Raw genomic sequence first — 11,124 nt, 5'->3', positions numbered from 1 at the left:
TCTCTCTCTGCCTGTGGCTGTGTGTTTGTGTATTTGCTGTACATCACTGTAGTCATGCCATGTGACCAAGCCGTCCATGCTGAACGTCCACCTCGTCCCTCACACCCACGATGACGTTGGTTGGCTCAAGACTGTTGACCAGTACTTCTATGGAGGTCAGTACACCCACACACTACTATTAGTACGCAGTTACACATGCTAAAGCCTACACAAACTGCCGTTTGGAGATACAACAACAACAAGTCCGGTCATGAGGGCTTTGACGCTGACCAGTGGCCTTTGCACATTGTAAATCTGAAGTGTTTGCTGTAAAACTGTATTGTATGTGTCGTGCATACAAGGCATCACATGGTTCTGACAGTGTGATGTCTGTGTTTTATGCAAGTGGTCAGCTTAACTTCTAACCATACCTGACCTATGGCACACATGTTTATGAGTATGTTAGTGAAGGAGAATAGTATTGTGTGTGTGTGTGTGTGTGTGTGTGTGTGTGTGTGTGTGTGTGTGTGTGTGTGTGTGTGTGTGTGTGTGTGTGTGTGTGTGTGTGTGTCTCTCTGTCTGCGTCTGCGTCTGCGTCTGCGTCTGCTCATGGATGTAGCCCGTAACGACATCCAGCATGCGGGGGTGCAGTACATCCTGGACTCCGTGGTGGAGGAGCTCCAGAAGGACCCTGCCCGGAGGTTCATCTACGTGGAGACGGCCTTCTTCTACCGCTGGTGGAGACGCCAGAGCCGCAGCATGCAGCAGACGGTCACACAGCTGGTCAATGAGGGTAAGATGTTATTACACATGTTATAACAAGCTGAGACCAAGATTTTGAAAGTGGTGTGTCGGTGTTTCGTCACCTGACTGTTTCATTGGTCTTTGATTGCTCCCCTTGCTGTCTACCTTTTTACCTCACTACCTCTCTCACCCTTCTCTCTCTCTCTTGCCCCCCCCTCTCTCCCCCTCCGCCCCCCCCCTCTCTCTCTCCCCTCTTTCTCTCCCCCCCCCTCGCTCTCTACCTTTTTCCCTCACTACCTCTCTCACCCTTCTCTCTCTCTCTTGCCCCCCCCTCTCTCCCCCTCCGCCCCCTCCCCTCTCTCTCCCCCCTCCCCTCTTTCTCTCCCCCCCCCTCGCTCTCTCACCTTTCTCTCTCTCTCTTGCCCCCCTCTCTCTCCCCCTCTGCCCCCCCCCTCTCTCTCTCTCTCCCCCCCCCCCCCCCCCCCCCCCCCCCCTCTCTCTCTCTCAGGGAGGTTGGAGTTTGTCAACGGGGGCTGGTGTATGAGTGACGAGGCCGCCACCCACTACAGCGCCGTCATCGACCAGATGACCATGGGTCTGAGGTTCCTCAACGACACCTTCGGGGCATGCGGGCGCCCCCGGGTGGCCTGGCACATCGACCCCTTCGGCCACGCCCGCGAGCACGCCTCCATGTTCGCCCAGGTAATGCCGTGATGTTCTCCACGCTCCTGACTGCTCTCTCTTTTTATTTTTTATTTTTTTTATTTTATGGCCCTTTTCTCTCAATTGTTAGAAAACTCGATTCCTCGCGTCCTCTCCTTCCGTCCTCCACTCGCTTCCCGCTCAAAACACACCGGAGGAGTCTCTTTGTCTGTCTGTCTGTCTGCCTGTCTCTCTCTCTCTCTCTTTCCTTTTTTCTCCTCATCCCCCCTTCCTAGAGGTAATGATGAACCTGGATTGGATGAGTGAAAGGGATGATTTTCACCCACCCACTGCCTACTGGTTGACTTTAGTGCTTTCAGATCAGTTATAAGAACAATAACTGAGTTGTGTTATTGTTATTATTCAATAACTGGCTGTTCCGTCTCCCCCTGTCTGTTGTCTTGTGGCCAGATGGGTTATGACGGCTTCTTCTTCGGCCGTCTAGACTACCAGGACCAATCGCGCCGCAAGGCGGCCAAGGAGCAGGAGCTGCTGTGGCGGGCCAGCGAGAGCCTCACGCCCCCCATGGCTGATCTCTTCACCGGTACTCACCTTTGACCTTTTGACCTTGAACGTACAGTCACTCTCATTCTCTCTCTGTGTGTTCTGACCCGTTCTGCTGGCCAATGTGCCTTTCTGTTGACACTTCTTGGATACGTTTCTTTTTATTTTATTTTTGTGTGTGCATAAAATACATTCAGCATACGTACCATCTTGATAGCACACTTTGGGAAGGGCCTACAGCCCACAGCCAATGGTTGCCATATTCCGTGTTGGTTCTGTTGAGACCAGCCGTGTGATGACCCAAACTGACCTTTCACCTGCAACCCCTGACCCCTAGCCCCCTAGTCTAACCCCCCCCCTCCTCCTCCAGGTATCCTCCCTAACGGGTACAACCCCCCTGCCGGCTTCTGTTGGGACCAGTCATGTGACGACGCCCCCATCATGGACGACCCTGACATGGAGGATTACAACGTAGACGATGTGGTCATCAGGTTCCTCGCCATCGCCAACACACAGGTCAGTGGTAGGCAACACACACACACACACATACACACATACAGTACACATACACACACACACACACACATACAGTACACATACACACACACACATACAGTACACATACACACACACACATACATACAGTACACACACACACACATACATACAGTACACACACACACATACATTTGAATACTTTATTTGGGTTCAACCCAAAATATAACAAAGGTCATACAAATAGTCAATGTAAAGGCTTGGTATGTATGGCAGCCATTAGTGATGTATATGTGCCACTGACTCCATTTGATGTACTTTGGGGTGCATAACACAAAAAGGCTGGTGACCTGCAGGATACCAGAGGGTGAGGTAATACTTAGTTGGCAGAACTTGCTGATCTTTGCTTTGACAGTACAGGTCAGAGCAGCTAGTTTTCTCTGCTTCCTCTGCTTCCTTATCTGCTTCCTTATCTGCAGCTAGTTTCCTCTGCAGATAATGCAACACTGGCCTGGCCATTATCTGCTTCTGTCTGATACGGAGGAGAGTTGTCCTTGGTGATTGAGACTGTAGCTCCTGGAGACTGTAGCTCCTGGAGACTGTAGCTCCTGGGATGTTCCGTCATGAATGGCCTTGGCCTCCACCACAACACAGGGGTCTGTGACCACTGCATCAGATGAAGACACTGGTTCCATTTGTGGGTTAACGTGTGCCCATTTTAGCCCCACTCCAAACCGGTTACACACACACACACACACACACACACACATTCATTGATGCACACAAACCCCTCTCTTCCATACAAAGACTCTTTCTCTGTCCTGTCTCACACATATACTGTACACATACATGAGTAGTCACTGAAGAACTCAAGACTGTAGTTTGTGATACAAGACACTCTTATCAGTCCATATGGGCATATCTGGTCTTTACTCAACCCCAATTCAGAATCGAATCGACTTTAAATGACCATGTTCAACGTTGTCATGCTGATAAACACATTTGTTTACACTGGTATCATTGTACATCATGTGTCCAACTCTCTCTCTCTCTCTCTCTCTCTGTCTCTCTCTCTCTCTCTCTCTCTCTCTCCTGCTCCAGGCGCTGTCGTACAAGACGAACCACATCATCATGACCATGGGCTCAGACTTCCAGTACGAGAACGCTAACCTGTGGTACAAGAACCTGGACAAGCTGATCCACTACGTCAACGCCCTGCAGGCCAACGGTAGCATGGTCAACTTGCTCTACTCCACCCCCTCCTGTTACCTCCAGGAACTACACCGAGCCAACTTCACCTGGTAAGCAAAGAGTTCATCACAATATTCTTTTCTAATATATATATATATATATGATCATATTTGTAATATTATCAACACTGCAGCTGTACAAGCTCACACAGCATGGCAAATATTCTCCTTTTTCTGTATCTTTCTCTCTGCCTTTCCCTCTCTAACTCCCTTCTCTTTCCATACCTATGTCTTGCTGCGAGAACCTCTCTCTTCCGATCTCACTTTCTCTGTCCTTCTCTTTTCATCCCCCTCTCTCTGTCTCTCTCTCTCTCTCAGGCCTCTGAAGACAGATGATTTCTTCCCCTATGCGGACTGGGCTCATGACTTCTGGACTGGTTACTTCACCAGCCGGCCCGCCCTCAAGCGCTACGAGAGACTCAGCAACAGCTACCTGCAGGTAAACGCTGCTCACCCTCTCTCTCTCTCTCTCACTCACTCACTCACTCACTCACTCACTCACTCATTCATTCTCTGTCTGACTGTCTGACTCCCTCACTAAGAAGTGAAGTGTCTTCATTTGTATGTGTGTTTGTCGTAGACATGTAACCAGATGGAGGTTCTTGGTGGGCCGTTGTCCAGGAACGGTCCTTTTGGAGCGGGAGACAGTGAGACCTTGAGTAAGTGTGTGTGCGTGTGTGTGTGTATGATCACTCCAAACATGACTTCAATTCAATACAACAATACCATATGACTATGAAGAACACATGTATCCTCTCCACACAATATTAACAACCAAGATACAGATAATCAATAACATTCATACAGTTACAATCTCTGCAGTTACAATAACTGGATGTGACACTGCAGTGCTGTAGCAGCATGAAGGGGATGGTGTGTGTGAATGAGAATGTAGTGTGAAACACAACTGTTGAGTACCTATTGACTAAACTTGAAGCTGATTGGAGGACAGACAGAGTGACAGTGAATGTTCTGCACTCTGATTGGTAGAGAAGGCCATGGCTGTGAATCAGCATCATGACGCAGTCTCTGGGACGTCCAAGCAGCACGTTGCCAACGACTATGCCCGGAGACTAGCCAATGGCTGGGAGCACTGCCAGGTGTGTGTGTGTGTGTGTGTGTGTGTGTGTGTGTGTGTGTGTGTGTGTGTGTGTGTGTGTGTGTGTGTGTGTGTGTGTGTGTGTGTGTGTGTGTGTGTGTGTGTGTGTGTGTGTGTGTGTGTGTGTGTGTGTGTGTGTGTGTGTGTGTACACCTGTCTCTCTCTCTCTCTCTCTCTTAGTGTGTCTCAATGTTGTCTGACTTTTCAACAGGAATTATAATATGTACTTTTATGATTCTCTCTCTCTCTTTCTCTCAGGTGTTGGTCAGTAACACTCTGGCTGCTCTGAGTGGTTCAGCTGCTCCGCGAGTCTACTGTGAGAACCTCAACATCAGTGTGTGTCCACTCACGGAGTCCAGCCCCAAGGTACCACACACACACACACACACACACACACTTTGTACACACATGCTAATTTCATGTGTTTATGTTTGACCGTATGTCTGTCAAAACCAGGTACATAAACCCTCTAATTTTCTACCTCTCTTTCATCCCTCCCTCCCTCCCTCCCTCCCTCCCCCTCTCTCAGTTCTCAGTGAATGTGTACAACCCTCTGGCCCGTCCAGTCAGTTGGCCAGTGAGGCTGCCAGTCAATGGGAAAGCCTACAGTATATCAGACGCTACTGGCAAAGCTGTGGACAGTCAGGTGTGTGTGTGTGTGTGTGTGTGTGTGTGTGTGTGTGTGTGTGTGTGTGTGTGTGTGTGTGTGTCACTGTCACTGTGCAACTGTGTGTGTTACTTAATGTGTGTGTGTGTGTGTGTGTGCTCCATCCTAGGTGGTCCCTGTATCCAAAGCCACCCAGGAGGTGCGGAGGGACAGGGGGAATGCTGTCAACGAGCTGTTGTTCCAGGTGCAGGCTCCTCCTCTGGGCTACAGCACCTACTCCATCTCCCTGCTTCAGAACGGGCCTCCAGCAGCCTCTCCACAGCCCCAGGCCCCCAAGGCTATACAGAACAAGGTGTGTATGTGATTGTTTTGGGTCTCCGACACACTTACTAAAGACTATGAGAGTCATTTGGGTCAGGTTGAGATGGGGTGATGACTGTAGATGCGTATTGTGAATACTAGTCTAAAAACGTTGATGGCACATTTCATCTATGCTAATCTATGTTTCCTGTGCTCCAGTTTCTCAGAGTGACCTTTGACCCAGACACAGGCCTCCTCAGCAGCCTCAGTAACCTGGAGACCAAGCAGACCATCAAACTCTCCCAGAACTTCTACTGGTCAGTAGGACACACACACACACACACACACACACACACACACACTACCTCTTCCGCTAATTTTGTATGTGCTATACATAGAAGGTCGTGTGTGTGTGTGTGTGTGTGTGTGGTACAACAGGTACAACTCCAGTGATGGGAATAACTCAGAGAGTAACCAGATGTCCGGTGCCTACATCTTCAGACCCAACTCCTCCACCCCCTTCATCATCAGCAAGACAGCCAAGATAGAAACACTACAGGTACCCTGGCGTTAGCCTAGCGTTAGCCTTGTGTTAGTCTTGCGTTAGCTTAGAGCCACACTTCACACATGAAACAGCAATGACGAGATAGATTATTATCTCTAATTTGAATCTCTTCTCTCTCCTCTGCCTCCCTCCCTCCATCTCTCCCCTTTCTCTTCCCTCTATATGACTCTCCCTTTCCCCCAACCCTCCCTCCCTCCTTACCCCCCTCTTTCTCTCCTCTTCCACTCCACTCTCTCTCTCTCTCTTCCTTGTACATCTTTCCAATCCCTCTTTTCCTCCCTCCAATCCCCCTTTTATCTCCCCCTCCCTCCCTCTCCTCGACTCCTCCACAGAACTCAGTGGTCCAGGAGGTGAGACAGTGGTTCAGTCCCTGGGTGTCTCAGGTGGTTCGTCTCTACTCAGACAGCAGAGCGCTGGAGCTGGAGTGGACCGTGGGCCCCGTGCCTGTAGGGTGCGTATACAGCCACCGGGGGGCGACAGACAGTCACACTCGCATTCACTCAATACACCCAGTAAGGGGAAACCCTAAGGGGAAGTGACTGACCAGCAACTCAATGTTGAATTTCCACATTGGTTAAAATGCGGTGATGGTTTTCACCTAGTTGGGCTGTCCATGGGACACTGTTTTTTTTTTTTTTTTTTTTTTTTTTTTTTACAGATTTTACTTTATTTGAGATATCAATAAAGATAAGAGAGAGATATATTTATGCCAACACATGGCTTAGCAGCAGTATAATAAAACCACCATAGGCAAATCTCCCATCAAGAAAAACTGCAAATATCAACATTTAACAAATGACACATACAAACGTAGCTGATATAAATGCATTGTAATACACCACATAACAAGCTAATTACAAGTCTCTCTTTTTGCCCAGTTATTTAATGAAACGTTGTCTTGTGTGTCAGTGATGACCTAGGGAAGGAGGTGATCACTCGCCTGGACACCAGCATCAACTCCAATGGAGTGTTCTACACTGACTCCAACGGCAGGGAGGTCCTGGAGAGAAGGTGTGTGTGTGTGTGTGTGTGTGTGTGTGTGTGTGTGTGTGTGTGTGTGTGTGTGTGTGTGTGTGTGTGTGTGTGTGTGCGTGTGTGCGTGTGTGTGCGTGTGTGTGCGCGCCTGTGCCTGTGCCTAAGTGTGTGTGTACCTAAGTGTGTGTGCTAAGACATGTACTAATACGTTGTGCTGTCTTGTTGTTTCTCACAGGAAAGACTTCCGCCCCACGTGGAACCTGACTCAGTCTGAGCCCATCGCTGGCAACTACCACCCCATCAACTCCCGTACTTATATTAAGGTGCGTGTGTGTGTGTGTGTGTGTGTGTGTGTGTGTGTGTGTGTGTGTGTTCCCCCTCTAGTCATAGCCTATTGTCTAGTCTACATACTGTGTCAAGTTCCTCTTTCCTTTCCTCTGTCTTACTCACTCTCTCCATCACTCTCACTCTTCCTTCCTTAGTTCTCATGACGTGTGTGTGTGTGTGTGTGTGTGTGTGTGTGTGTGTGTGTGTGTGTGTGTGTGTGTGTGTGTGTGTGTGTGTGTGTGTGTGTGTGTGTGTGTGTGTGTGTGTGTGTGTGTGTATATTTACAGGATGGGAAGGACCAGCTGACTGTGGTGACAGACCGCTCTCAGGGTGGAAGTAGTATCCAAAACGGTTCACTGGAGATCATGGTGAGACACACACACACACACACATACATACACACACACATACACACTTTCTCTCTGTCTTTATCACACAACACTGTCTTTGTACTCCCCCGCCCCCCCCAGCTCCACCGTCGTATCCTGTACGATGATAACCGGGGGGTAGCAGAGCCCCTGTCTGAGCCAGGGTACTACGGTGACGGCCTGGTGGTCCGCGGCAGCCTGCTCCTTTCCCTCAGCCCCCCCGAAACGGCCGCTGACACACACCGCCCCCTGGCACAGGGAGTGGTACTGCAGCCTCTACTCACCTTCACTGACGGAGATCTGCCCCCCGACACCAGGCTGGAGGTGAGGGAGGGAGGGAGGGTTAGAATTGTGTTAGGGCTCAATGACAGAAAGAGAAGACTGAAAGGTCTGTTGGTGGAACAAGAGACGATTGTGTGGGAGGGAAGCATCACAATAGTCTAGAGTGGCGTCCTCCCCTTGTTTCCTTCAATTCTGCACAGATCAGACAAAAACAGGATTGTTGAAAGGACTATGACAGAAGCCTGCTGAGGGGGGGGGGGGGGGGGGGAGGACCTGTCCTCTTCTTACAGATCAGTGTAAACCAAATGGGGAGACCAGGAAGAGTTATCCACTTTAGAATATTGGGATGTAATTACCTCCATTCTAACTGCAAGCAACACTTGTCTTATCTCATTTTCACCCCTCTCTCGCTCTCTCTCAGTTCTCTGGTCTGCAGGCAGTGCTGCCCCCTGCTGTTCACCTGCTGACAGTGTCTCAGTGGGACCGAGACTCGGTGCTGCTCAGACTGGAGCACCAGTTTGAGGCCTCCGAGAGCAAGGAGCACTCACTACCTGTCACTGTCAACCTCCAGGTTAGTAACACACACACACACACGCACACACACACACACACACACACACACGCAATTGCATTCACACTCACTCTCTCCTCTCTCTCTCTATTTATAATGGATTACTTTATTAATTATTCTCCTTCCTTTACTCTCTATTCCCTCTGTCTTCCTCTCTGTCTCTCTGTCTCTCTGTCTGTCTGTCTGTCTGTCTGTCTCTCTCTCTCTGTCTACAGAAGCTCTTTTCCACCCTGGACGTGCTGGGCGTGTCTGAGATGAACCTGTCAGCCAACCAGTGGAAGGATGAGATGACCCGTCTGGATTGGAAGGCAGAGACAGGTACACCAGTATAGAGTTCTTTTGGGTTAGCTGTGTTCCTCCGTCACCCAGGTTTCTGTGGACTTGGGTCGAGCAGGGAGGAGCGAAACTATTAAAGTCCTAAAAATATCCCCTGGGCCTCACGTCAGGGTACATGTAGGTCCACCAGAGACCGTGGCCCAGAACCTTTTTTTGGGTCGTCCTCAGAGACGGAAAACACAAAAGAAGTGTATTTCAACCACACAGAGACAGAGGACTGGACAGGTGAGGCAATGTTCCAGAACGACCATGGGCCTTTTTGATATGAAATATCAGCATATATACACTCACTGAGCACTTTATTAGGAACACTGTACTAATAGTGGGTAGGGCCTCCCTTTGCTCTCAAAACAGCCTCAATTCTTCATGTCATTGATTCCACAAGATGTTGGAAACATTCCTTTGAGATTCTGGTCCATGATGACATGATTGCATCATGCAATTCCTGCAGGTTTTTCAGGTGCACTTTCAAGCTGTGAATCTCTTGTTCTACCACATCCCAAAGGTGTTCTATTGGATTCAGATCCGGTGACTGGGAAGGCCACTGAAGAACACTGAACTCATTGTCATGTTCATGAAACCGGTTTGAGACGACTTTTGCTTTATGACATGGTGCATTATCATGCTGGAAGTAGCCGTTAGAAGATGGGTAAATTGTGGCCATGAAGGGATGCACATGGTCAGCAACAATACTCAAATAGGCTGTGGCATTCAAGCGATGATTGATTGGTATTAACAGGCCCAAAGTGTGCCAAGAAAACATTCCCCACACCGTTACACCACCAAGGTGTACAGGTGTTCCTAATAAAGTGTCCAGTGAGTGTATATCAATAGAAACCACTGTCTGTATCGTTGATGTTGTATAAGCCTGTCTTTGTGAAGACACACAGAGCAGTATTCATACAGTAGTCCTCTGTGGCTCAGTTGGTAGAGCATGGCGCTAACAACGCTTCGGTTGTGGGTTTGATTCCTGCTGGGACCATATATACTGAAATGTATGCACTCACTGCAATGTAAGTCGCTTTGGATAAAAGCGTCAGCTAAATGGCATATATTATTATATTTCACTCACTTTTCACTCACAGGTGAGAAGCCCCTGCCGAAGAGAGAGGGAAACCCCTCTGTGTGGGAGGTGACACTGAAGCCCATGGAGATACGCACCTTCCTGCTCAGCGTGAGGCAGAGATAGCCCAATCAATGACCTACCTCGGTTCCACAACCAGCCAATGAGCAGTAGAAAGAGATTGCAGTCTCAATCAAACAACCAATCAACCCCTGTGACCTCACTGCCTCAATTACAACTGGTCAATGCTAGATATAGCAGAGGGCAAATCTTGATATTAAACAGTGTTTATTTTAAGTGACAGAATCAGGAACATTATCTTGCCAATGACATTAGCTCAAAGATATATCTTTGGTCTGTTTTGAGATGTACAGTACATATTTGCTGACTCTGCCTGAACAGATATTTTATACTGTACATTTCTCACTCAAACAAATGCCATCTACCAATGTTATTTCCCAAAGCCATTCTCCCTATCTCCTTATCTGCTAGGGGAGAGATAGTTGGGGATGTTTTTAGCTGTGTACTGACCTTTGGATAGAAGGGCAGAGGACATTTCCTCACGTTTTACCCTGTTAATAGCATCCACTACAACACACCATCAGGACATACAGTAAACACACACCTGTTATTGACTCACACAGATACATACCAGTGCCTATTTTCTACCTTCACAGTGACTGATTGACTCATGCAATAAGTGGAATTCTATTTCCTCCAGTGTGCCTTTTTTATGTAAATACAATTTTGATGAGTGATTTTTGTGTTGATCTTTGAGCAGCTGATATATATATATATATATAAATAAAAAAACAGATTTTTCTCTCTGTATGTCAACATCTCACGTCTACTCTCTGGTGAATGTATTGTAGTATATAGTAATCTACATTTTAATAATAGTAATTCAAACTCAAATACCAACTGCAGGTAGAAGGAAACCTCTGGTGGATCTCAGCA

The 11,124-nt window shown here is 48.3% G+C and overlaps 1 protein-coding gene across 1 annotated transcript in view; it reads left to right on the top strand.

Annotated features, from left to right (window-relative positions):
• man2b1 (mannosidase, alpha, class 2B, member 1) overlaps positions 1-11,008 on the top strand; it is an 11,758-nt gene extending 750 nt beyond the window's left edge. The window contains exons 2-23 of the mRNA XM_083693936.1: positions 53-155; positions 599-772; positions 1,232-1,425; positions 1,837-1,969; positions 2,300-2,445; positions 3,526-3,725; positions 3,993-4,113; positions 4,255-4,333; positions 4,665-4,774; positions 5,032-5,139; positions 5,303-5,419; positions 5,550-5,732; positions 5,900-5,997; positions 6,119-6,239; positions 6,578-6,696; positions 7,155-7,256; positions 7,456-7,543; positions 7,835-7,915; positions 8,018-8,239; positions 8,619-8,768; positions 8,984-9,086; positions 10,190-11,008. Coding sequence (XP_083550062.1) covers positions 53-155; positions 599-772; positions 1,232-1,425; positions 1,837-1,969; positions 2,300-2,445; positions 3,526-3,725; positions 3,993-4,113; positions 4,255-4,333; positions 4,665-4,774; positions 5,032-5,139; positions 5,303-5,419; positions 5,550-5,732; positions 5,900-5,997; positions 6,119-6,239; positions 6,578-6,696; positions 7,155-7,256; positions 7,456-7,543; positions 7,835-7,915; positions 8,018-8,239; positions 8,619-8,768; positions 8,984-9,086; positions 10,190-10,293 — 2,856 coding nt within the window. The 3' untranslated portion in view covers positions 10,294-11,008. The remainder of the gene's footprint in view (positions 1-52; positions 156-598; positions 773-1,231; positions 1,426-1,836; positions 1,970-2,299; positions 2,446-3,525; positions 3,726-3,992; positions 4,114-4,254; positions 4,334-4,664; positions 4,775-5,031; positions 5,140-5,302; positions 5,420-5,549; positions 5,733-5,899; positions 5,998-6,118; positions 6,240-6,577; positions 6,697-7,154; positions 7,257-7,455; positions 7,544-7,834; positions 7,916-8,017; positions 8,240-8,618; positions 8,769-8,983; positions 9,087-10,189) is intronic.
• Positions 11,009-11,124: the final 116 nt, after the last annotated feature.

Source organism: Argentina silus (assembly GCF_951799395.1).
Source record: "Argentina silus genome assembly, chromosome: 22".
Classification (NCBI taxonomy): Eukaryota; Metazoa; Chordata; class Actinopteri; order Argentiniformes; family Argentinidae; genus Argentina; species Argentina silus.
The sequence above is the reverse complement of the archived record's forward strand: the minus strand, read 5'-3'. Positions and strand labels throughout refer to the sequence as shown.